Source organism: Sorex fumeus, unplaced genomic scaffold, assembly GCF_029834395.1.
Source record: "Sorex fumeus unplaced genomic scaffold, SorFum_2.1 ptg000067l, whole genome shotgun sequence".
NCBI classification, from domain to species: Eukaryota; Metazoa; Chordata; class Mammalia; order Eulipotyphla; family Soricidae; genus Sorex; species Sorex fumeus.
This window is the reverse complement of record NW_026606124.1, coordinates 2,293,957-2,321,484: the sequence shown is the minus strand read 5'-3', so window position 1 is coordinate 2,321,484 and position 27,528 is coordinate 2,293,957. Positions and strand designations below refer to the sequence as shown.

Here is a 27,528-nt window from a genome sequence, read left to right as displayed (position 1 = left end):
GGCCCCACAAGACGATTCAAGCTCCCCGCCACTCTCTTCCCCTCAGTGTTCTCAGCGCTACATATATAATCCCAGTCAATGTGTGGAATAGACAAAGATAAAAGGAAAAAAAATTGGCAGATTAACAAAGTATTCAAATTGTGGAAAGTTCAGACAGTTTATTATCAATATTTCCCAAAGTGGGTGATATTACTCCTTTGGGGTTGTGAGCAAGCTCAGGTGCAATTTGTGGCATGAGGTGTACTTGGTTCCTTAAAAAACACCTAGTGGGGCCAGAGCGATAGTACAGCGGGGAGGGCACTTGCCTTGCACACAGCCGGCCCGATTAATCCCAGCATTCCATAAGTCCCCCAGCACCACCAGGAGTAATTCCTGAGTGCCAAGCCAAGAGTAACCCCTGGGCATCGCTGGATATGACCCAAAAAAGCAAAACAACTAAACAAAAAAACACTAAACCATTTAGCTCCAGTATGGTGCTGAGTTGAATGGTTTTCCTTTCCTGGAAAGGGGGCAGCAGGCCAAACAACTGTAGGAGCTTCTGATCTGCCCACTAGAATGAGGGAAACAGGGTAAGAAACAGAAGAGGTGGGGGTAAGCTAAAACAAGGAAGATATGGGGCTGGAGTGATAGCACAGCGGGCAGGGCTGTTTGTCTTGCAAGTGGCCAACCCGGGTTCGATTCCCAGCACGCCATATGGTCCCCTGAGCACCGCCAGAAATAATTCCTGAGTGCATGAGCCAGGAGTAACAACCCCTGTGCATCACTGAGTGTGACCCAAAAAGAAAAAAAAATAATAATAACAAAACAAGGATGATATTTGGGAAACAAGTATCAGTTTAGGTCTAAAGATAGGCTTAAATTTAAAATGCTCGAAACAGGCATTGCCAAACATGATAGTTTCTAAAGCAAGAATCAACAGACCTTGGAGAGCCGCACTTTCATAGAACAAAGATAATTTCTAAGATCAAAGCTTTTCAACAAAGACTCACCTCATCATAAATACTCTCAATCTCATTGAGTAAGCTCTTAGACCTCAGGACCTTGGTGTCATTCTGCTTGAAGTTGATTCCCTGGTGGTCCAGAGACTTCAAGTAGTACTTCTCATTCTGCTCTCGCCACACCTTGTTAAAGCCTCTCTGAGCTTCTCGCCATTCTTCCTCTTTCATCTTCAACCTAGTGGGTGCATTCAGATGAGAGACTTACATGAAGTAAGGAGTCAAACTCCCTGGAACGCAATTCTGCTCTGCCATATAAACTGTGTAGTCATATAAAACTGTTTCTTAGTAAACTGGGGATATAAAACCTATTTTCATAAGGGTTTAGGAGTAAGAAATATGTCAGGTACACTTTGTTTGTAAAATCAGTATGTGTAATAGGTTTAAAAAAAAGGCACCCTGGGCTGTTGTTATTCAAACTAGTCAAATTCTGTTATGTGAGGGGAGAAAAAAAAAAAAATCACTGGCTGTATACGTATCTAGGGATATTGTGTCCAAACTCATAAATCTTACCTAGAACGGTTTTTGTGAAATACCATTCCAAAAGTTTAACAATATACCACACAATACCCCTGAAGAGGGGGTTCCCATCCTGGCCAACTAAGGCAAGTCCAACCTGTGTCTCCACTGCAGGACTTCTATGAAACCCGCCATACTTCTGCTGAGGTCTCTGCAATGAATGCGCCTAACGACGCAGGGTGGGAAGTTCTGTCAAGAGCTGACAGACAAGAGTGAAAGTAAGCCCAGCACCGGAACCCTACACTACAAGTCCGTAGTCTAAAAAGAACTGAGTTTAATTTGTGGCTGCTCCGGAGGGGAAGGAAGGGTAATACCCACACACCCGTGCCCTGGGCAGCATTCCTCCTCCCCAGGTGGCAGAGAGCAGACCCAGGTCTCAGGCAAGGATTCCTAGTGTGGCCTCCAGACTGTTCTGGTTCTGGCTCCTGCTTGATGCTGAGCCTGCACGGGTGAACAGTCCCACTAGCGAGGTTTCTTTAGAGAAAGACTGTTGCTTCTTGAGCACCTAGCAGTGCTCGGAGGGGAACAGTGGTGGGAGTCTCAGCCATGCTCTACCACTGAGCCACATCCATGGCCCAGAAAGACTTTATTATTATAATAATTATTATTATTTTGGGTGGTGGCGCCCATAACAGGCAGTACTCAGGGCTTACTCTTGGCTCTGTGCTCAGGGATCTCTCCTGGTGGGATTCAGGGGACTGAACCCACTGCATGCAAAGCAAGGCAAGGCAAGCACCCTACCTACGGGACTATTTCTCTAGTCCTCCCAAAAGACATTTTTGGTAGACCAGCAAGCAAAGTTTTAAAAATAGTGAGAAAATAAACAAACACTGTCCTCCCATTGTTCACTGATTTGCTCAAGTGAGCCCAGTAACATCTCCACTTTGAGACTTGTTACTGTGTTTGGTATATCGAATACGTCACGGGTATCTTGTCAGGCTTTGCCGTGCGGGCGAGATACTCTCGGTAGCTTGCCAAGCTCTCTGAGAGGGGCAGAGGAATCGAACCTGGCTCGGCCAGGTTGGCTGCGCGCAAGGCAAATGTCCTACCACTGTGCTACCGCTCCAGCCCAGTGAGAAAATACATTTTATAAATACTTTTTTTCTTTTTTAAAAATTTTTGGATCATGACTGGTAGTGCTCCAGAGACCATGCAGTGCCAGGGGTAGAATCTAGGAGTCCAGCACACAGAGCATGAACACTAGCTCTCCTGAGTTCTCCCTACTGTTTGAAAGACTAATTTTCCTTTTTAAAAAGCAAAAAAAAAAAAAAAGTGTCAGTAAGTAGCAGGAACATAATTTCCTCCTTTGTTCTTTTATCATATAAAATGTGTGTGTGTGTGTGTGTGTGTATGTGTGTATGTGTGTGAGTGTGTGTGTATCATACCTATTGGTGCTCAGGAATCAGTCCTGGAAATCATATGTGGTATTGGTGATTAAACCTCGCATACATGCCAAGTACCTTACCTCTGTGCTATCTATCTCTCCAACCCCCCAAATACTCTTAAACACAAACACATAAGTACTCCATTATGGATTGCAAGTTCATTCTCTACTCTTGTTATACAGAATCTCATCAAGAAACCCTATTTCTAACAAACAGGGCTGGAGAAAAGTGAGGGTCTTCAGGGCTAATGAGCGCCTTATTTTCAGGGACACGAAATCGTAAAGCACAAAGGGCACTTCCACTCAGGTACCTCTTAAGGACAATTGGGACGGCGATGGAGGGGTTCTTCCTTAATCCGTCAATGATGTCCGCTGCTTTGTCGGCATATATCCTTTGGAGTGCTTTTCGATGGATGACTTCAGACGTGCCCCCAAGGGTGTTATCCAAGCGAAACTTGGCTTGCTCTTCAGCAGATAGCCGAGAAAGCTTCTTTTGTATTGCTTCCAAAACCCGGATTGTTGCCAGATTGGTTTCTAAAACTACATCGAGCTGTAGAAAAAAGGTAGCATATTTAGTCCTACACAAGAACAGAACTGAAACCGAGAAGGCTGAAACACTAGCCTCGGTCCTATTAGCCATATAAAACTGTTTCCTTCTCCATAAAATAGGGATAAAATCTGTCTCTCCCATAAGGTTAATGTTCTAGATCAAGCAGTAAATAATTCACACAGAAAAACAAACTCCCCTCCCCCCTACATAAAACAAAAAACGCCCTATTCAAAAAGAGAAAAAGAGTTGGGTGCTCGAGCGATAGTATAGCACGTAGCGCACCTGCCTTGCATGTGGCTGACCCACGTTCAATCCCCAGCATCCTATATAGTCTTCAGAACCCCACCAGGAGTGGTTCCTGAGTGCAGAGTCGGGAATAAGCCCCGGGCACTGCCGGGTGTGGCCCAAAAAGAAGGGAAAAGAAAAAGTGCTAACCTCTACTTTCTAACTTATAGTCTAAATTTACTCAATAATGGTAATAAAAAAATGCTGTCTTTGAGACTGATAAAAATTTCCCAAAGGGGCTGGAGTGATAGCACAGCGGGTAGGATGTTTGCCTTGCACGCGGCCACCTGGGTTCGATCCCCGGCATCCCACATGGTCCCCCAAGCACCACCAGGACTAATTCCTGAGTGCAGAGCCAGGAGTAACCCCTGAGCATTGCTGGGTGTGACCCAAAAAAGAAGAGAATAAAATTAATTGGCTTCTTAAAAAAAATTTTTTTTTCCAAAGAAGATAACATGTCACAATTTAGTTTTATGCAAATGGTTAAAACTCAGGAGCACTGTGGAAGAGATGTTCAATTACAGCATTGAGTAGACAAGCAACAGGTGATGTATCATTCAAAAACCTGTCAGCAACAGCTGAAGCTAGGTGTGAAGCGCCATCAATGGGCACAGAGCTGAACTAGTAAAGATTTTTGTTTGTTTGTTTTTGGGTCACACCTGGTGATACACAGGGGTTATTCCTGCCTCATGCACTCAGGAATTACTCCTGGCGCTGCTGGAGGACCATATGGGAGGCTGGGAACTGAACCCGGGTCGGTCGTGTGCAAGGCAAACACCCTACCCGCTGTGCTATCACTCCAGCCCCATAAACTAATAAAGATTTTTTTTTAAAAGATTACTTCCCTATCCATAGACTTGAGCACAACAGGTCAATTTTATATAATGCCACATTAAATAAAATGTAATTTTATCCTTTGTATCACTTAACATCCTTTCCATCTTTTTTTGGGTAAACTGTTGGGAACAGGGTGGTACCGAGAGTCGGTCATGGTCACTCCAGGTGGTACAGGTGCTGGGGATCAAATCCAGGTTCACAGGCCAGGCTTACACAGAGCAAATCCAACCCCTTCACATGGTCTTTGTTCTTATCGGCGAACTAACCAGGTAACTAAATGGATCAGGGACCCAGAACCCACCATGACTTCCCCCGAGATTCTCTACCAGCCCCTTTCTTCACTTCAGATTTTCCCTTCTCATCTACTTGAAAGTTCGTAATTTAGGGGGAAGAAAAGGTAGGGACTGAGGAGATGAACCAGAAGTAACTGAAGAATACTTTGGGCACAAGGGTAGTGGTAACTGTATATATCAGAATCAACAATGTTATATCCCTCACCTACCATAAACCCTCAGATCTTGGCCAGCAGATCATTCCCAGCTATTACCGTCATACTAGTAACCTTTCAGTATCAATATTGCAAACCACAATGCCCAGAGGAGAGGAGGGAGGGGAAGGGGGAGAGGGCGGAAAAGCGCCTGCCATAGAGGCTGGCAGGAGGTGGACGGAACCTGGGGACACTGGTGCAGGGGTGGGTGCTGAATACTGTATCACTGAAATCGATCATGAACAGCTTTGTAAGTGTCTATCTCACAGTAATTCAATAAAAAAGCTTAAAAAATAAAATAAAAATAAAAAGCAATCTGGGGCTGGAGAGTGCAAACGAGGAAGGCCTTGCCTCACACATCACTGACACGGGTTCATCCCTAGTACCACATATGATACCCAAGAAACACCAGGAGTCGGTCCCTTAACACAACGACAGAAGAGTAACTTGGATGTTCAGCCCTGTGCTTGCTGTGAACTTGGCTGTCTTCTCTTAGACAAACCAGACTGTAGCAGGAGGCAGAACTCGACTTCCAGCAAAGGAGGATTCTCTGGGTGGGACTCTGAAAAGAGACTGCGTGTCCACATCCAAGCTGCTCTGGCCTCCTGAGGGAACTGGTTCCTCAGTGACAGGTCTGGAGTCTCCTCTGTCCCTCCCCACCCAGGTTCTGCATTTCGAATGAAGACACGGGTCTTATGAAGGCTGACTCTTCCTCTACAAACCACCTGTGCCAGGGGACACATTCCCCGCATTAAAGACACATATTAAAGATCACCTCTTTTCAACAGATAACTCAAAACGAAAAAATAAATGGATGGGGGAGGGGCAGGGAAAGCCCTGGACACTGATGGATTTATTTTTAAAAATAAATTTCAATCATGTGGTAGTTTGTTTTGGGATCATACCCAGCGGTGTCCAGGACTTCCTCCTAGTGAAGCTCAGGGGAACTTACGTGGTTCATGGGATCAAACCTGGGATAAAACACGTGTGCATGGTCAAGTGCACTTGAACTATCTTTCTGGCCCCTAAAAATCCATTAAAAAAAGTTAACAGTTTCTAATCTAGGGTTGGTCGTTTGTAGCTCAGTGATAAAGCACTTGTCTGGTATGAGGCCACTGTTGGTCACATAAAGCTTCGTATGGGGCCCACACACACTCCTTCCTACCATAAAGTTCTTACTTTAACGTCTCTCAAGAGTCAGATCACGACCAGATATAAGAAAATCCCAGCTTTCACAGTTCATCTGATTTGCTAACAATGTCATGATACATCCTAAGAATAACAATTTTTTTTGGGGGGGGGAGGGTAGGAGTTGTCCTGGACTACACCTGGCAGTGCTCAGCTCATTCCCGAGGGAGACTGGGTGACCTTTAGTGGTGTGGGGATCAAACTGGTGTCAGTAACACAAAAATGAGTGCCCGACCCCCTGTACTATCCCTCTCACCACAATATCTATCTTAACATAAATTTAAATGACTTCAAGAAAGCCAAGTGATCCTTAAGATACAGCTTTATAGGATATGTAATACAAAGCAGCCCTTTTATGCCATTAAAAATTTACTACATAACCATCAATGGATATTCAGTTAAAAGTGATAAAGCAGCTTAGAGAGTAAAGCTTAGAGAGTAAGTCTCACCTGTCATACAAATATTATTAATACACTCAATAAACTCTTAAAACATGGTTAAGTCTGACAAGTATTTGCCACAGAAGAGTGTGAGTGAGCCCCTGGCTTTCCTGATTTTGCTTTTTGGGTCACACCCAGGGATGCTCGGGGTTACTCCTGCTGGTGCTTGCAGTACCATATGGGATGCTGGGGATTGAACCTGGGTCATCCACATGCAAGGCAAACAAATGCCCTACCCGCTATCCATCTCTGGTTTTCAACCTTGAAAAAGTCAACCTTTAGGGAGCTCAGGGTAACGGGTCATGCTTTACCTGGGGGAGGCATGGGTCCTCTCAACCCCACACCTTAGAACCCAAGGGCATCCCTGTTGCCTTTAGTGTGGCCTGTATTTAAAACAACAACAGTGCTCATAGATAGGGAGATAGGGTTCAAACTTTCTAAGCATTTCCCCAAACTTCAAGTAAAGGAGCTTGCACCTCAAAGCGTTCATCTTCACAGCGATAGATGTGTTCTTCATACTGTGTCTTCTTGGAACTAACAAAAGTCGAGTCCTCAGACCAAGAAGGGAAGGAAACCCAGGTATCATTTAAAACCTTAAGAGTAAAGGAGAGATTGAACAAAAGTCAAACAAAGCTTTCTCAATAAGCAGTCTCAATAGAAAGACAGTTCCCAGGGAGAGAAGGTTAACACAAGTTTCAGCTTTAGCAGAAGAGCTATTAGTAATAAAAGATTCTAATCCCAAGATTGAAAAGACACTCCATCTCCTCATTCATATCAATTCTTACTCCCTGGTATCACTTCTTTCTGGAGCAAGTTGCGTTTTTAGGGTTGATCCTTCCAACGGAGCTCTTACCTCTTTACAGAGAGGAGTTCGCCCTGTACACTTGGGCTGCTGGTAACTCTTTGGCAGGGCCCGATAGCTGGAGCCCAACCGCTTACAAGAGGCATAGTCTATCTCCATGGCAATGCCTTCTGTGGCGCGCTCCTTTGGAAAGGTTTCCAGATGCACAGACTCCTTATAGCCCAGAAAGTTTTTAAACCAATTAAACAATTCAGGGAATTTCCTGGAGAATCAAAGCAAAAACCGGTAAGCAATTAGAAGCAAGCTGCAGTTATTTTGAATTATGACAACCACCATTTGGTATTGGATCAGTTCTGTGTAACTAGGAGCAAACTCCACTAGCAATTATTGTTGCCTGTCTAAAAAGCACTGCTTCCAACATCTCGCCTCAACTTTTCTTGCAGAATGTTCGAAGAAGTGACGGAAGAGTTACACTGACACTCAGCAATAACCAGTCATTTTTCTTATTAAAAATACTGCCTCAGGGTCAGAGTGATAATGTAGTGGAGAAGGCGTGTGTCCTGCACACGCCTGACCCAGATACAATCCTTGGCCCCCATTTAGTCCCCTGAGCACCCGCCACATGTGGCCTCAAGACCAAAACAATGAATACTGCCTCAATGTCAAATAGTTCTCAGGTAGTCAATCATAGTTAATATTCTAGAATCTGGAAGAGATCGGTTTCGACATCTCTAAGACTGATCAGGGAATCAGGAGACCACCCAGTAATGGCCTATTCCTTTCCTTGTCTGTTTTCTCAGCTCTACAGCTGAATCGCAGGACTTCCCAGAGCACTCTTTGACACTGACATTATGAGCCAACTGAGCAGACACAACTAAATCGAACACCCTCACAAACTTAGTGGATCACTTCACCTTTACAGCATGCCGAAAGGGTAAACTCTACTTACCCCAGGAAAGGAGAAACTAGCTGCACAAGTTCAGCCCGAGATATCACTTCTTGGTTAAAGATAACAAGACAGCGCAGAAAATTTTCATAGGCCTCTGTACTCCGCAGAGCCTTTCGGACCTTGGGGATAACCAAAACAGAAACAGTTCAATGGGGACTCAACCGGGACTGCTTTGAAAAGATACGGAAGAAATCAATGTTAGTATCTTAGATGTGATAGTCTGAGTTAAATATATTTATACACACACACACACACATATAAAGAATGAAACATTTATAAATAATTTGTCTGGGATTTATTTTCAAATAATCTAGGGCAAATGAGAGTATCTATGCAAAAAGCACATTGGCAAGTGGCTGGGAACTATAAAGATGGTAAGGGATACATCACCTCAGATTTTTGTCTGTTTTGGGGGAGACGGCTGGTGCTCAGGCTTATTCCTGGGTCAGCACTCAGGAATTACTGGTGGTGGTACTCAGGGGACCAAATGGGATGCAAGGGATTGACCTGGGTTGGCTGTGTATGCAACTGCAAGCACCGTACCTTCGAATTATCTCTCTGGCCCCTTCTCTTTAATTTCATGGTGTTTTTTTCCTTTTTTCTTTTTGGGTCACATCCGGCAACGCTCAGGGGTTACTCCTGGTTCATGCACTCAGGAATTACTCCTGGTGGCGCTTGGGTAACCATATGGGATGCTGGGAATCGAATCCAGGTCAGCCTTGTGCAAGGCAAGTGCCCTACCTGATGTGCTATCACTCCAGCCCCTTTCATGTTGTTTTTTTTAAACTTTCCTATAATAAATTCTTTAAAAATGTAAGATCCTCAGTGGTGGTGGAGAATGGGCACTGGTGGAGGGATGGGTATTCAATCACTGTATAACTGAAACCCAAGCACAAAAATTTGTAAATCTTTGTAAGTCTACAACTGCACCTCATGGTGTTTCACTAATAAAAATTAAATTTGTAAATCTACAACTGCACCTCATGGTGTTTCACTCACTAATAAAAATCTAAATAAAATAAATAAGTACAAAAAAAATGTAAGATCCTAAAATAAATAACACGTTTTCTTTTTCATATGCTTGATTCTCAGGGCATACCATAATTACCCAAGGTTTTGCTGCTTCTTTTAACAGATGTTTATAGCAATAATCTTTGTCAATACTCATTTCAAATTCTGATTTTCTTGAATAATGCTCTTTTGACACTTCTGTCATCTGACCTGGTCCTTTTCCTTAATTTATAATATTGAACATTTTTTTTTTGGCTTTTTGAGTCACACCTGGCAATGCACAGGGGTTACTCCTGGCTCTGTGCTCAGGAATTACCCCTGGCAGTGCTCAGGGGACCTTTTGGGATGCTGGGAATCGAACCCGGGTTCGCTGCGTGCAAGGCAAACGCCCTACCCACTGTGCTATTGCTCCAGCCCCAATATTGAACATTTTTAATATCCAAATACTAGAAATGTTGAATGGCCCAGACAAAGCAAAACTAACCTGGCTAGACTAGATGAGAAATCTGAACTTCCAGTTTCAAAAGTATTTGGCATTGTGGTCCTTCAGTGGAAACTGCAGACAGTCCCCAAACTGTTTTTTTTTTTAAACAAACAAACAAACAATTTTGGGGCCAGAGAGATCGCTCAAAGGCTAACCTCACTCGGCAGGCAGCTCAGCTTCCATCCCAGCACAGCACAGTCCCCTCACACAAAGCACCGAAGCAGGAACAGCCCCTGAGCACAAACGGGCGTGGAAGGGAAAAACGAACCGACAAAAGAACCAAAGCGACCCTTCCCCAGGCTCATACACTTTCCTTAACAACATATCCGCCGTCGAGAAGACTTTCAGAGTCAAACATAAAAGACACTGAATTTTTTTGTAGCATAAACCATGTGCACTTTTTAGCTTTTAAACAGAAACAAAAGCAAACAGAAGTTTAATGAACCCTAAGGACTCAGCTTGATCATATAAAGTCTATGCCATTTCCTTTAAACCACTCAATTTTAAAGCAACTTTTCCAGACATTTCATCTTAACATAGTTCGTATTTCAAAGATAGGGAGAGGCGGGGGAGGAGAGACAGAGAGAGAGAAGAGAGAGCGGCCCATCACTCTTAAAACAACTTCGGAACTGGAGAGACCCAGCAGGGTTTCAGGCACTTGCCAGATATGTAGCCATCCTGCTTCAATCCCTGGCACCACAAACGGTTCCCTGAGCAGAGCCGGAGCGGCCCCCGAGCACCACTTGGTGTGGTCCAACCACCCCCAGCCCCATTTTAGAAGAACCAAATGCCAAGCAGCCCTCAGAAACAGTTCAGATCAGAGCCCCGAGCCTGGTTATTTTGCAGGAGCACTCACAGAGCACAGCAGGCTCCAGAGAGAGCAGGAGGCAGCAACACCGAGATTCTAAATCATTTGCCCTTTTTAGCAAGAACCAAGAGGCGCAAGGCAGGGTACATCGCCGCACCAATCTAGGTTGGCTCCTGCCACTGAGAGGTTCAACAGCTGACCAGTTACTCCAATGAAAGAAACATTCATCAAGTTGACCTCAAGGAGGAAGTAAGACACAGGTGGAGAGTGAAACTCAAGTACCACAGAACGGAGTTTACGCCAGCAGGCTCAACTGACTGCTCATTACAATCATCTGGAAGCTCGGCCAGCAAATCAATCCCCACAAACCTTTCTATGTGACGGCACAAGTAAGTATCACAGCCGATCGGAATATCCTACATTCTACCAAGTCTCAACAATTCAGTGTGGGGATTAACAATCAGCCCTGTACAAACCTGGGGATTGACTAGAGGGAGCTCCAAAACCAGAGCCATAGCCCCAGCCATCACACGTTTTGAAAATACGGCCTTCCACCATCGAAAGCGAAGTACTCTGCAGCAAACCACTGCACAAGACTGAAGCAGATCTTGCTATTATTTCTCTCTAACTGTGGTAAGAGATGCAACATATTGAAAGGACTCAGAAATCAGAAAATACGTCTAAAAACAGAAGTCCTAATAACCCTGACACCTTTCAAACAAAATTTTACTGATGAAATCTTCAGGGTGGTGGTTTTTTTTTTCCTTTGGGCATTTACAGTCCATATAAAATCCAGTTCATTTATTACTTACCTTATCAAAAAATAATGATTCCGTTCCTACACCATGCTTGCTGGCATCGGCCATGGAAGAATCCTTTAGGCCGATCAATTTGGGTTTCTTCTGTGAAAAAGGGGAAAAAAAAAAGATAAATTCAAAGAATGTATTTCCTGGAATTTATTTTCATCTGTGCTCAACCACTGATATGCTAATTAAAAATTTGCACAAACGAGAGGCCTTGCAAGTGTCCAACCTGGGTTTGATCCCTGGCACTCATATAGTCCTCCAAGCCCCACTGGGAGTGATCCCTAAGCATAGATCCAGAAGTAGGTCCTGAGTGCTGCCAAATATGGCCCAAAAACCAAAAGAGAAAAAGTAATTTGCACAAATGAGAATCAAGTTATAAGTCACAAAACTTACTTTGCAAGTTACTTTGCATGAATCTTTTCTATTTCAATTTGCCTTCTAATTTTTTCTACTAGAGTTGCACAGATCGTTCTATTCCCAAAAGTCTCTCTATAAATGGTCATTATAAACAGCATTAGTATATTAGAATATGCCCAGCATTTTTCTGTGGGTCAGAAAGTTTATTTGAAACCTAAGTTTTCTGCCTTATCTCACTTGCACTTAGCTGTGAAGGTATAAGATATCAGAGCACAAAGTGGCTAAAAAACCGACCTCTTAAAAACATTTTGGGGGGATACACCCTGTAGTGAGTGGAGGCTATTCCCAGCAGTGACTGTACAGAGGATGTGGTGCTGGAGAATCAAACCCAAGTCTCCTGCATGCAAAGCATTTGCTCGGCCTGCTAAACTACCTTTCTCGGCCCTAAACCCCATTTTTGACTCAAGGGTTTAAGAAATATACATTTATGTATATATGTGTATCACTGTCACTGTCACCCCGTTGTTCATCGATTTGCTCGAGCGGGCCCAGTAACGTCTTCATTGTGAGACTTTTTGTTACTTTTTTTTGGCATATAGAATACATCACGGGTAGCTTGCCAGGCTTTGCCGTACGGGCGAGATGCTCTCGGTAGCTTGCCGGGCTTTCTGAGAGGGGCGGAGGAACTGAAATATATGTATATGTCTATATATATATATATATATATATATAGAGAGAGAGAGAGAGAGAGAGAGAGAGAGAGAGAAAGACAACTTAATTCTCCTAACAAAAGATCAAACGATCTTGAGAGCAACTGCCACTCAGACAATCTAAGAACGCTCTTTCCAAGAGAATAAATAGGCTAGAGCATAAGGCAAGAAGTTACTTTTTTATAAAGTCATTTCTCAACTACCTATGAAAAAAATACACGAACCTTGGGAGACGCAGCACAATTTGCCTTTGCCACCTCAGAGTACACTCTCTCGGGAGCCATCGCCTCTGCTCACACGCACCACCGCGGGAGGTGGGGAGGAAATAGGAAGGGTACACTACTCCCCCAACAGTGTTTCCACCTGTGGGCCATCAGTGTGGGAGGAGAACACTTCAAAAGTGGGGCCTATTTGATCTGATTCTGGTTATCCGTGCAATTAACTGAGCAATGCAGCTGAGTTCATGCCAGCTTGGCTGAGGTGCAGCAGAATATGTGGGGGTGTGGCTCTGGCACTCTTTACCAGTACTCAGGCCCGGGGGGCAGTCTTGGACATGGATGCTCAAGGCCTCACCAGCCCAAGGCTTGCAAGGCAAGCCCTTTTCCCGCTGAGCTCGCTGTGGGTCTCTAGATTTAATTTTCAAGAGGTGATCTCGCCACTTGAGAGTTAAGCCGAAAGACTGGAAAGCGAGTACTTGGGCATTTACACACAACAGACCCAGGTTCAATTGCAGGCACCATACATGATCCCTGAGCCCCACACAAAGTTGAGCATGGAGTGCTGAGCCAAGTTAGCCCTGAGCACAACCACGTGTGGCCCAGGACGACCCCACCCCTGCCCCGCAAAGAAAATTAAACCTATTACGAACATTAAAACACAGTCCTTGAAAAATAACACCAAATCTGGCATTCCTGGTAGTTAGTTGTTCACCAGTCACCTCTTACTATTAGAAATTTCACTAGCATTTGTTATTCCTTTAATCTCTGCCAACACTTCTGTTCCTTCCGCTGGTATAGTACTTCAGGATGCACTGGAGAGCTTCGTAACACACTGAGCCTGTGCCCAGCACAGTTTCGCTACAGCAGGAGACAGGGCTTAGAGTTCTCTGCAGGTATAGCACCAGGACTTACTCTAACACGCAGCATTATGTGACAAGTCATCAACTACAATAAAAAATTTCCCTGTTATGCCTCAAAAGGTCCTACTTTGGAGACTGATTTTTGTTTTTGTTTGTTTTTGGATCACACCCGGCAATGCACAGGGGTTACTCCTGACTTTTTTGCTCAGGAATTACTCCTGGTGGTGTTCGGGGGACCATGGGATGCTGGGAATCAAACCCGGGTTGGCCGCGTGCAAGGCAAACGCCCTCCCCGCTGTACTATTACTCCAGCCCCGAGACTGATTTGTTGTTTTTTAAAGCATGATGCGCTGTTTTCATTTTATAAGAGAAAGGAAAAACACTTAATTGGATTTATTATTAAAAAGTTAGGGCTGGAGCGATAGCACAGCGGGCAGGGCGTCTGCCTTGCACGCAGCCAGCATGGCCGACCCGAGTTCGATTCCTCTGCCCCTCTCGGAGAGCCCGGCAAGCTCCCCCTGACGTATTCGATATGCCAAACACAGTAACAAGTCTCACAACGTTACTGGGCCCGCTCGAGCAAATCGATGAACAACCGGAGGACCGTGACTGTGATCTCTTAAAAGAAAAAAGGCAACAAAGAACCTTAGGCAGGACAGGTATCTAAACCACAGGCCTTGCACTTTATTCACAGGAGAGACTCAGAGACCACTAACTTACTTTTGAAATAATTTTAAACACACTATTAGCACGTGGGTAGGGAATGTGCCTTGCACGCAGCCAACCCAGGTTCGAATCCCAGCAACCCATATGGTCCCCCGAGCACTGCCAGGAGTAATTCCTGAGTGCAGAGCCAGGGAGCCAGAAGTAACCCCTTAGCAACACTGGGTGTGGCCCCCCCCCAAAAAAAAAACATAGAATTCAGTTAAGTCTTTGTTGAGTTGCTGGTCAGAGCCCGAAAGGGCAGCCTCTACTCCGCTCACCTTCACTGGGGGGGTGGTCCCCGTTCCCGAGTGTCTGCGGATCTGGCAGCCATTCTGGCTCGGCCTCTGTGGCTTGTTGTTCAGCTGGGGCTTCTTCACAGTGCCTCCATGGTCATTTCTTACAGAATCAACCTTCTCAGCAGTTGTCTTGCTTAAAAGCTAATTAAGACACATGAAAGAGATCAAATCTCTTAACAAAGCAATGGAGTATTTAGAAAAAGTCCCCCTCTGATCCCAGCTTCCTAAGTTAACAAAATTTTGAATAGCAGAGTCCTTCTAAGTTCAACTTACCACAGAACTGTTGGCATCTGGTAGAAACTGCCCAAACTCTGACAACAAATCTTCCTGATTTTTAAAAAGACGAGCCACCTGGGCGTACACCTCCTGCTCAGTCAATGCCGGAGTATAATTTCCTCCGGCTTCCTTGGCATTCCGCTGTTCTTTCTGATAGGAAAAGGAAATTATAAATGCAAGAGTTCAGAGTAGAAGGTCTCTTCCTGAATAGTCACTTTACACTGTTTGGGTGATAATGAGGGCTAAGCTCTATCTGAACTACTCTTCAAGAAGGAGGTCTATGTTCTTTGCACCGATTTGACTGTAAGCTTAAGTCATGAAAGTAGAGACTGGAGAGAAAGTACAGGGGTTAGGGCGCATGCCCTACATGTAGTGGACCCTAGGTCCACTCTGATGTCACATGGTACTCCAAGCATCCCATGTGCAGCCCTGGAGACCTTCGAGCACTGCCAGAGTGGCCTGGCTAATCCCTGGTATTGCAAGCCCAAGCAGGACAACCTCGGGGCCCCTGACTGAACTGCTGGCCCCACTGGCCCAGGCCCCCTGAGCACTGCTTGGTACACACCCAATACCCCAGAATCCTCCAAAAATGAAATGAAACAAAGAAATCACTGAATTGATAAAGGAGTAGAAGATGGTAGCTAATAATTCCTTTAAGAAAATAAATAGGTAAGACTGTACTTTCAGGGATCAATTCTATAGTATGTTACTAGAGAAGTTTCTCTGATCATGTAGAGAACCTGAAAAAAAAAATAGGCTTGCTCTTCAAGCCCGTGTTTGTGGAACACGTATTTCACTTGCTTGTCTGTTTCTTTGCTTGCCTGTGTGTTTTCTCTTGGACATATTCTTCTCCCTTTTTCTCCCCTCACGTCTTTCTAAATAAGTTCCAATAAAGACTTTCATGCATCACTAAAAGTAATAAAACCGGGACAGAATATGTGAACGCTCAGGGGACTATTACCAACTGATAAAACATTAAACTTCTTCCTTTAGACCATATACGCTTCATGAATCATCCTCTAATTATCCCAGATGAACAAGCACTCCTTTCACAAGTCAGTAACGAAACATCCAGTCTGGCTGCTACAGTCAGGCAAACCAAACTGGCTTTAACATTGTAGGCTAGCTTCAAAAATGGATAGGTCCAGTTAGAATTTCAAGTTGTTCTTGGGAGAACATCTCAGAGGGGAGATGAACTAGTTAAGATGGATTAAAAAAGCAACTTTCTCACCTGATAGGTGTGCAAAATCTCCAGGAATGCTTTGTAGATGTCTGGTTGGCCCTGGAACCTGTTCTTAATTTTATTAACATAGTTGATGGCATGATTAAACTCCACAGGCTGATTGTTCTGCAAGGATGGGGCCGTTCCCAATGAGATTGTCACTGGAGTATGAGGCTGGACAGGTGGAGAACGAGGGGATGCGTATGGCGGGAGTGGGGGCGTCTGCTGACTGGCTGGAGTATGTGCTTGTAGCTGGGAAGGCTATAAAGGAAAAAAGTCTTTATTCTCTAGAAGAACACAGATGGTTTGATATAGGAAAGAAAACCCAAACTAAAGAGAAAAAAGCATTCTAATGGACAGAAATCCTTAATCCCTCTGAGCAGACCATTTTATTAGCCCAAGTGTCATCACATTGAGTATGGTTAAGAAAATCAAAGAAATCACATGTTCAAAAACAAACATTTCAGTCTTAAATTTTCCAAACATATCTGAAAAGTGGAGACATGTTCAATTTTAGGCTAAATCTTTTTTTTTTTTTTTTGGGTGGGGGAAGAGTGGGACGCACTCAGAGCTTATTCCTGGCCCTATGTTCAGGGATCATTCCTAGAGACTGGGGATCTGAGGTCAGCCACATGCACAGAAGTCACCTTAACCCGTGCACTGTTCTTTCTGGCCTTGTAGGCAAAACTTTAATTTTTAAGCTCATTAGCTCAACAGGTAGAAATGGGGGATGGTGTGGGGGGGGTGGAGTTCTTTCTGAATGGATCTCTAGTACAAAAAAAGATAGATCAGTTGTTGCAGAAACTTCACGTATAAGTTTATGAAAGCCAAGAGATAGTTCACGTTGTAGGGACACACTTCCCACGGGAGCTCCCAAGTTCAATTCCTCCCACCCTCAGGCCCCAAAGTCAGCAGCAGCAAGAGCAGCCCTGAGGCGCCTCCTCCCACAGCACCTCTGAGCAGGGCCCCTTTGATAAAAGAATTTTTTTTTTTAAAGATTTTATGGTACGGGCATGGTATTTTAAAAAAATTTTGGCATCTAGGACTGTGTATCTGAATACTAATGATGGAAATGTAACTGAATACTCTCTAATGATGGAAATGTTCTTTATTTGCTATGGTTCTATACAAAAGTCACTAGCCATGTAAGGATATTAAAACACCTGAAAAACTAAATTTATTATAAAATTAAACTAAATAGCTAGAGGCAACTCTATGGGACTACAGTTCTAGCTCAACAACACCCAACCACCATCACTACCACCACCAACAGGATCTTCCGCTTAATTTAGTATGATCCACCCTGATAACTGAGCAGCTTTTGTAAAATGATGTTCGTGTCTGGTCAGTAGCATTCTCTTTAATAGCAAGACGATTTCTCCCTGTGCCATCAAAGTATTATACTATAAAATCACCAAATGTTGGAATGCTTGTGGGTTTATTATCAAGTAGAACTTTGGAGACAAAGTGATCTCTGTAGGCTGCTGATGTGTTCACTGAAACAGGCATGAAAAGATGCAATGAAGGAGGACCAAAGAGACAGCACACCAGTTAAGGCACCTTCCTTGGCCCTGCACAGGGTCCCAGAGCAACGTCAGGAGTGACTCCTCGGAGCACCACCAGCTGTGGCCCAAACACTCCCGATCCCTTCTCAGAGAGAGAAGAGACATGCATGAGAGTCGTTCTGTGACACAAGTATGGTGACTGTCTGTTCTCTAATCACTATCGCCTGCTTGATCTAAGCATACTGCTAAAGAGAAATGTCAACAGAGGATGATTTCGAAGGCTCCATTTTATGTCCTGCGATTTTCGCAAATGCTCACCTTGCTGGCTTTGGCAGGTGGGGGCTGAGGAGCTGGCTGGGCAGGAGCTGGGGCGGACTGGGCTGAAGGCTGCGAAGGATGCTGAGGTGGGGGCTGAGGCTGGGGCTGGATGCCATGGGGGGGGATCTGGTGGACCTGGCCAGGAGTCGTCACATTCACCATGTCATTCGTCTGCACCTCAATCTTGTAGCCAGGGGGCAGGAAGGTGTTGAAGCCCATAATCAGGTCAGGATGGCCTTTAAACAGCTGAGATACACGACTAATCACTCCTGGAGTGTCAATGCTGATTTAGAAAGAAAAGAGAGGGGCAAGCTTGATAAAAACAGCCTAGGAAAAAATGTGATTCACATTCCACTAGGTTTTTTAAAAACAAGAGACCAGATAAAAACTAATACTGTGTATATTACAAAACTAACACGTGAGCTGGAGCAACAGCACAGTGGGTAGGGCGTTTGCCTTGCACGCAGCCGACCTGGGTTCGATTCCTCCCTCTCGGGAAGCCCGGCAAGCTACCAAGAGTATCCTGCCCTCACGGCAGAGCCTAGCAAAGTCTCCGTGGCTATTAGATTTGCCAAAAACAGTAACAAGTCTCACAATGGAGACATAACTGGTGCTGGCCAGAGCAAATCGATGAACAATGGGAGGACAGTGCTACAGTGTCTATACTGTGTATATTACTGTGTATTATACTGTGTATATACTCTGTATAAAAAAACTAAAACTGTGTCTATTACAAAACTAATACATAAACCTCAGGCCATCTAGCTTGATCGTAATTTTGGACAGATTATACATTTAACAAGTAGAGACTCAAGATAGTAAATTAAAACTAAAATTCCCAAGCAAGACACAATGCATATATATATATACATAGAGAAAAGGTGTTTAAGGCCAGTAAATTTCATCAGTTGCAGCAACACAATAAAAGCTTGACCCTAACAATTAAATGCCTAACAGAGATATCCTTTGTTGCTCAGTGGTTAAGAATAAGCTACATCCTACCTCCAAAAATCAACATCCCAAGCAAAAAACTTGAGGTCAGTCACATTTAACTTTACCTCTGGGATTTGAATTCTTTCATGATGTCAAGGAAATCATTGTAGACCTGAGGTTGACTACCAAACTGCAGCTTCACCTGGTCCAGATAGGACAGTGCATCCTCCACCTGAGGCAGAGATAAATCTCAAGGTTATAATGATAAAATGAACCAATAAATAAAAATCGATACTGAAGTAAAACTTACACAGTCAATAGAAAAATGTAGTAAATACACATGGACCGATTAAAAACTAGGAAGAATGAATTCAAGCTTAAAATAAAAACCAATTCATAAAATCTGTAGCCTTACCTTGAGTAAGTTAGAAGAAAATGATACATAAAGAAGAGATTATACGTCATTTGCTTCTCTGTTCACATATTAGACCTCCTAATCTAGATCACGTGACACCATGCCCAAAGTGAGGAACTAAGGCTTCGATAAAGCTACATTTCCCTTTCACAGTTTGCTTACCCTGAGCTGGAAATCATAACCACAATAACATTGTGAGTGAAATGAGTTATCACTGAATGCCCAGAGAACACGTGGGAAGGGTACTATTCATGACCTCCCTCATAATCCTGGGGGTAGCAGGGGACAGACAACATATGTGAACAGAAAGGGAAGAACTCCTTAAAAAGTGCTGTCTGAACCAAGCCCTAAGGATGAGTACAAAAGTTAGCCCAGTGAAAATTCATGAAGACAGAGAAAGCAGCACGGGCAAAATCGCAGACAGGACACCATCCGGTTATCTGGAAAATGCTGGAAGAGAAACAAGAGATGAAGTGGAAATATAAGCAGAAACAGCCTTGTAAATCCTGTTAAAAAGCTATTTAGAAGAAACTGCACAGTGAGAATGGAGCTTGCCCTGAATGTGACCAATGCATATTTGATCCCTGGCACTTATATGCTCCCCTTAATCAGCTAAGAGTGATCCCTGAGCAGTCAAGAGTAAGCTCTAAGCATCCCTGGGGGTGGCCCACAAATAAACAAAAACAAACCATAACCCAATCTGGTACAGGCATACAAGAACAGCAGAGACTGAAAAATGACTGGAAGACCATTTAAGCTATAAGGCCACTTTGTACAAATAACAGGGGTTTGAGTTAGTGGTCACCATAGTAAGAATATCGAATAGGTTTTAGGAAAAAGAATTTGGGGACCTAGTAGGTATGGGAGATAAGGAAGAGGATGTATTCACTAAATTGGAAAATTGAGTACTCACAAGGATAAAGTTTTAAAGAGATAGGAAGTTATGAGTCTGATATAAACAACTTGAGTTTTATTCACGAGACATCCAAGGAAACTCCTAGAATTTTCCTCTATACTTAGACATGTGGGTAAGGCCAAAAATTCAATATGCCAAAAACAGTAACAAATCTCACAATGGAGACGTTAATGGTGCCCCCTCAAGCAAATCGATGAACAACAGGAGGACAGTGCAGTGGTATTATGTTCAAATAAGCCATTAAGTACAATTTCAAGAGTTCCACAAACTTCTATTGGTTGTTAATCAGAATACTTCCGGCTCACCAGAGCACAGATGTAAACAGGTTTCCTTGCTTTTCAAAAGTATTCTGTGCTAGAGATAGTAAATAGGCTGAGATGGGTTAGATCCCTGGCACCACACATGGTATCTTGAATGACTCCCGAGCAGAGAGCCAGGAATAAGACCTGAACACTACCAGGTATGGACCAGTAAAAAAGTAGAGTACCCCACCCTCCATCCAATATTAAAGTAATATATTCCAGGTCAGAGAGATAGTACAGGAGGTAAGGTGCATGTCTTGCTTGCACCAAACCCAGTTTTGACTTCTGGTGCTACGTATGGTACCCCTTTTTGCCATTAGGAGTGATCCCTGAGCCAGGAGTAAGCCCTGAGCACATCTGGGTGTGGCCCCCAACCCAAAAATAAATACACTATTCCTGCTTAAAATTATTTGATGGAGGGGGGGCTGGAGTGATAGCACAGCGGGTAGGGTGTTTGCCTTGCACGCAGCCAACCCGGGTTCGATTCCCAGCATCCCATATGGTCTCCCGAACACCGCCAGGAGTGATTCCTGAGGGCATGAGCCAGGAGTAACCCCTGTGCACCGCCGGGTGTGACCCCCCCCCCAAAAAATTGGTGGGTTAAGTTGGGGAAGACTCATTAATTATTCCATATATATTAACAGTAACAAAGATTTGAAACGAGTCCTTCAGAAGCTGCAGTTTAAGGAAGGGCTTGGGACGATCCTAGAATCAATTTCAATTTTCCCAGTCACTTCAACAAGCATTTATTTATTTGGCATTTATTTATTAACAGATTCACACCCAGAGGTAGGGGAGGAGTTCAAAAGACATTTATTACTAAGGACCCAAACCTCCCAACATTTACAATGTTGTAGGGGAGATAACTGTAAAAAGAACCTTATAAGTAAGTGCCAAATATCTGTTTTCCTGGCATTAAATAAGTACATCACACCAAATATGCTCCAAATAACTCAAATCTTGTCATCAATCTGCCAGGGACAAAAAGAAAGCACATCGACAATGCTGATATTAAAATAACCTGGGCATTCTCACTGAACATATAAATGATTTACCGAAATTGACTGAAATGCTTAGAAAATCATCTTAAGACTGATCCAAAAATGGCAATGTGTGAATACTGGATTGAATTACGTGGAGGAACAAGAACGTATTTTATCTTTCCTAGTTAGAAGAAAATTCGACAAGTTACTGTGTTCAAGAATCAGAAGAGCTCATAATTAAAGAGAACAGAGAAAGAAGTCCTGGTTCTACCTGTGACTCACTCCAGAACCAACTCCAAAACCCTCTCCTGCTTCCCTGGCAGCTTCTATAAAACAAAGAACAATCCATACACTTAAACCCAGGAGTGCCATGAGCAATCAGAATAAAACGGGTGCTGTGCTTTTGATAGGGTAGTTGAATAAAGCTCAAAACACAAGGTTCTTCTTGTTAGTTTTAGAGAAAATTTATCATTTCTTGCAAAATTACAGCACTAAGAGCTATAGTATTAATATGAATAAAAGTCACAATTAAAAAATAGCTTCAGAGCTTGGTGAAGTGCTAAGTTTATAGAAATAATGTATTTTGTTAACAGCCGCCGCTACAAGCAGAGTAAAAATGCTGTGAGGAAACAAATGAAAAGCTTATACAAATTTTCCAAAAGACAGAGCCTAGAGTGATGTTTCAGACCTAAGTAATTTATTCTATCTTTTAATTTTTTTTGTTTTGAAGCCATCCTTAGCTAACTCCTGGCTCTGCACTCAGGGATCATTCCCGGCAGACGTGGGGGACCACAAAGGGTACCCAAGATTGAACCTGGGACTTGGCTGGGTGCAAGGCAAGCGCTCTACCCACCGCTGTACCATCTCTCAGGCCCCAGTCTGTGATTCTCTCTAAAGATTATGCTTCATGGAGTAAATTCTTAATTACTTAAGGCTAACATACAGTAAATTTTACAACAATCCTCTCTACAGCTATCTTTATCTTTGGTATGCTTTACAGTTTATGGAGCACTGAATTTCCTTAGGTCAGCATCAAACGAGTTCCTGAGAACTCCTATCAATGAAAGCAAAGGGAGTCTGCCCTTAAGAGTGTAGTGTGAATAACTGCAAGCTAGTTCATAGAATTAGGGTGGCTTGACCGAAGAAAGATCTTTTTTAGAGCTTTTTTTAATTTCCCATACTTGACTTTCAATTTTATATGGGGGTAAAATTAGAAAAATGGAAACTTGGACCACATACATTGGAAATTAACACTCAAGTGAGCAGAGGTGTTAGCTGGGAACACAAGCTCCAACACGCCATAGATGCCTGAATCTCAACCCTATAGCCCATCCTCAGACATAAACATTAGCCTTCATTCACAATTACAGCCTTCCCCAACTTTATAAAGGTTCCCCCAAAAGAAGCCACAGTGTCCTAAGAATGAGGGACCTGAAAATGCAGGCCAATTCAGTTACAGGAACATAAACAGGAATAAAGGGACTGGAGGGGTAGTACGGCAGGTAGGGTGTTTGTTTTTTATGCAGCAGACCCAGTTCATCCCCAGAATCCCGTATGGTCCGACCCGAGTGCAGAGCCAGGAGTAAACCCTCAGTAAGTCCTGAGTGAGGCCCAAAAGACAAACAAAAAAAGCAATTAATTAGGAAGTTGGGCTAGGGCCAAGCATAAAGTACAGTGGGTAATGCACTTGTCTCTGAAAAAATAAAGTTCTGAAATGTGGCCCTGAAAGACGAAAAATCATCTTCTCCCCAGGTCCCTCAATCCACCTCATAACACCCAGCACTGCTCAGGGAACCACACACGTGCCAGATCTAACCTACATAGGCTGTGTGCAAGGCAACTGCCTTAACCCCTAGACTACCACTCAGGCTTTGCAGTAATCTTACTTTTTTGGTTTTTGGGCCACATCAGGCTGTGCTCAGGGATTACTCTGGCTCTGCACTGGATCATACAGGATGCCAGGGATCGGTCTGACCACATGCAAATCAAGTGCCCTATCTGCTGTACTATCTCTCTACCCCCAAACTTTTATTTGTAATTGAAATACAACCTGAGTTTTCACTTGGTAGGAATTCTGTGTCACTTTAAAAGTGACAGTATGAGGGACCTGGGAGATGATAGTACAGCAAGCAGGGCACTTGCCTTGCATGTGGCTAATCCAGGTTCAATCCCTTAATCTGTCCCCTGAGCCCCATCAGGAGTGGTCCCTGAGCTCAGAGTCAGGAATAAGTCCTGAACATCGCTGGTATGGAACATGATATGTGAATTAGGGAAAAAGAGAGGTGTCCTATCATTCCAGTAATGTATACCAGAACAGGCCTGACAGAGTGACACTGAGCAAAGTCTGCATGCTGAGCATGTCTGAATGATCCCCCATGAAAACCATATAGAATGACTATCTACGCTCATCATGACACAACCAGAATGCATCTGTCTGCAGAGGAAAATGCACTGCCAGGCAACGAGGCAAATACACCAACCCAATGGTCACATAAGGAACAAAAGCAAAACACGAGAGAGAAAAAACAGGTTATAGTTTGGCAAAAATAATGCAACCCCATCCATATAATGCCATTATCTTTCAACCATTTAGATGTGATGCCTCAAAAGGACAGGCTGTATATGTCAATTATGGAATTCTGCGAATGGAAGGAAGAGCACGAGGTAAACCAGGAGTCAACTGCAGGGTGACACTGTCGACAGAATGGATTTTAGTGAACTTAATGCAGCACATCATACGTACTGAGATTAATGATACATACCTCATATTCTTATGTCCACTAGAAAATAAAATTTTGTAGCTAACAAAAAACAAACACCAAAAACCTTAACAACTATGTGTTCCAAAGGAGGCATCCCCTAATAGACATTATTTCATATCAAAGTAACAGTCCCCCGGGGATGGAGCAACTATGCAGCAGGTAGGGTATTTGCCTTGTGTACAGCTAACTTGGGTTCTATTCCCAGCGCCCATGTGGTCTCCCAAGCCCACCAGGAGTAATCCACGAGGGCAGTCATGAGTAAGCCCTGGTCACAGCCAAATATGGCCTAAAAACAAACAAACAAACAAGTAACAGTCCCTTGGAGTGTGAGTCATAGAACAGCCACAGGGCAGTGGGGCATTTGGGTAGGGTGTTTGCCTGGGGTTCAATCTGGATCCCCCATCTCCAGCATCCCACCTAGTAAGTCAGGAGTATTTCCTGAGTGCAAAGCCAGGAGTAACCCCTGAGCAATGCCAGGTGTGGTCCAAAAGCAGAAACAAAAATATCCAGTCCCTCAACCATGACATGTTACTGAATTCCACAAACACGTCATCAACTATTCTTCGGATCAGGCACTGGCGCTGAGAAGAGAAATCTAAGTTTCAAAACTTAAACAAAGTAAGACTTCCTGTGATTCAAGAAGTAAAACCCCTCGTTTGTTAAAAGTTGCAATACCACTACCCACAGGCTGCCACCAATGTTTCCTGCTCAGAGAGCAGCTTCATGATGGAAGAAAAGAAAAGAAACACCACCTTGAGTCTCTGAAACTGCTGCTGTCCCTGCACTGGTGCCACCGGTGGGGCAGGATGAGCGTGACCCTGGACCACCTGGCCTCCATGGGGCTGCACGGCTGTCGGGTGGTGATGGCTGCTATGCACCGCGGCGATGGTGGGCCCGTGACTGCCAGAGCTCTGTGGCACAGCTGAAACCTGCAGTGGGCAAAATACAGACAAAAAACCCTCACGGTTATGCATTCTGTCCAAACAGGTCTAAAGCCGTGCATGCCTATCGCTGAACACACACAAAGATAGACAGAAAACCCAACTTCCTGGGAACTGGAGACATTCCAACAGGCAGCATATTTGTCCTGCACACAGCCATCCGAGGTTCCATCCTGTCATCCCGTGAGGTCCCCTGAGCATCGCCAGGAGTGTGAGTTCGGAGTGCAGAGCAAGAAATAAGCACTGCGCAGAGCAGGATAAAGCCCTCCTCACCCCTAAAAAAAAACACCCAAAAAACAAAACCAGAGAGACTCCAACTCCCCCCGCCCCCTCCCCAAAAAACCTCTAATAAGAGGGTGAGGAACCCAGAGGAAAAGTGACTAAGAATCACCGTTTCATTTGTTTCTGTTTTGGGGCCATACCTGGCAGCGCTCAGGGCTTCCTCCCGCGTCTGAACTCAGGGATCACTCCTGGCAGGTTTGGGGGCACTGCATAGATGCTGGGGTTTGAAACCAGGTTGGCTGCTCACGTGCAAAGCAAGAGCCCTACCCGCTGTACCACAGCTCTGGCTAGAGTCACCATTTCGTACTTCATCTGGATTTCCCTCTTCTCCTATTCTCATTTTCACTCTTGTTTGGGCTTGGGGGTGGGAGACATACCTGGTGGGGCTCAGGGGCTACTCCTGACTCTGTGCTTGTTGGCCGCTTCCAGCAGTGCTCCAATTATCATGTGGTACCAGGGTACAAATCCAGGCCCCAGCATGTAAAGAACACTCAGCTCTTGAGCAATCGCTACAGACCCTTGATGGAATCACGAACAACTAAAGAACTTTACACGAGCAGTCAAACTGCTCAAAAGTACACCAATTTATATTTCCAGTACCAGCCATACTTTCTTCAATGTCACTGTAAGTTAAACTGACCAAGGCCTTTCCAATCCAGTTAAATAAATGGTTCAGACCGACCAATAGTTATTTTGATTGTTTAAGAGGTACCAGGGATCAAGCCCAGCCCCTCCCAGGTAAGAGCAAGTGTTGCGCTGTGAGCCACACACAGCCCTAACTCTAGTGCAGTTAAGTCAGGAGAGGAAGAGAGGCGTCTTAAGTCACGCCCAGGAGGCCTACTAACTGGACAGGCCAGAAGTTCAATGTCAGGGTCAAGGATGCCATGCTGGTCACGCCACACTGTGCTGGTGACGACCCATGCCGCCCCCGCAGTATCTGGGGCTTCTGGAGGTGTTCAGGAGACCATGTGGTGTTACGGGTTGAATTTGGAGTTTCCACATGCAATGTTTATGCTCCAGCCCTTGAACCATCTCCCTGGTACCATCATATCATCAGTAAAAGACAATGAAGATGCTTTCTTATGAAAAAGAGCAAAAGAAATTACATTTCTTCCACATTTACAAAACAGAGTAAACAGAGGAGTGATCATTCTTGGTCAGAATGTGTAATAACGGGAGCATCTAGTGTTAGTAAGAATATAAACTGGTGCATTTTTGGAAACCAATTTGATACTGCCTGCTAAAGCGGAAGAGGTACACATCCTATAACCCAGCAATCTGATTCCGAGATTCTCAAGAAACTACCCTAAACGCTCTCAAATCTGCTAATCTGTAACAGTGAGTTTGCTCTAGAATAGAAACCAGCTACTTACTTCACTAGTAAGCACAGTTTAATTCAGCTCCTTCCTATGTTCACCACAGCAAAACTCTCTTAGATCCAAAAAACCAAAGTTGATTTAAACTTAGTCTGACACAGACTGCCGTGTGAGTGACAACTGCGCTAGTGAAACACCTCAGAACACCTACAACAGCTTCTGTATAACAGCAGAACGCTGGGAAGAGTCGAGAGCCCCTTAATGGAAGTATGGAGAAATAAAGACCAAACTGAGTAATTTTATTGTTTAGAGAGATAAACAAAATTGATTCAAAAGTCAAGGGAATGATAACCACCAAGTTCAGGTTAGTGGCCACCTCTCAAAGGACAGCAAAGGAAAAGGGGTGAAAAGAGGGTCGAGTGACCTCAAAGGTAACAGCAACATTTAAAAAAAGAAAAAAAAAACCACCTCCATGGGACTGGGAAAATAGCTGACCAGCTGGAGCACAGGCCCTGCATTCAAGGGGGCTGGGTCTGGTCCTCAGCACCACATGGTCCTGGGCTGGAACGAGCCCCAAACATCAAAAGAGCCCCTGAGCAGCTCCACTAGGTGTTAACGCCCTAATTCAATCAAAAATACTCAAGTAAAAGTGTGTATAGTAAATAT

At 44.1% G+C, this 27,528-nt stretch overlaps 1 protein-coding gene and 1 pseudogene across 1 annotated transcript in view; one reads left to right on the top strand and one right to left on the bottom strand.

Annotated features, from left to right (window-relative positions):
• Positions 1-27,528, bottom strand: part of SIN3A (SIN3 transcription regulator family member A) — a 63,816-nt gene that overhangs the window by 19,906 nt on the left and 16,382 nt on the right. Inside the window, exons 3-14 of the mRNA XM_056128722.1 lie at positions 25,076-25,252; positions 19,071-19,177; positions 18,013-18,295; positions 16,199-16,450; positions 14,965-15,117; positions 14,674-14,832; positions 11,552-11,641; positions 8,437-8,555; positions 7,539-7,749; positions 7,162-7,278; positions 3,210-3,448; positions 990-1,173 (exon numbers count right to left, since the gene is read on the bottom strand). Of these exons, the coding sequence (XP_055984697.1) occupies positions 990-1,173; positions 3,210-3,448; positions 7,162-7,278; positions 7,539-7,749; positions 8,437-8,555; positions 11,552-11,641; positions 14,674-14,832; positions 14,965-15,117; positions 16,199-16,450; positions 18,013-18,295; positions 19,071-19,177; positions 25,076-25,252 (2,091 nt within the window). The remainder of the gene's footprint in view (positions 1-989; positions 1,174-3,209; positions 3,449-7,161; positions 7,279-7,538; positions 7,750-8,436; positions 8,556-11,551; positions 11,642-14,673; positions 14,833-14,964; positions 15,118-16,198; positions 16,451-18,012; positions 18,296-19,070; positions 19,178-25,075; positions 25,253-27,528) is intronic.
• Positions 15,639-15,721, top strand: LOC130036896 (uncharacterized; annotated as a pseudogene).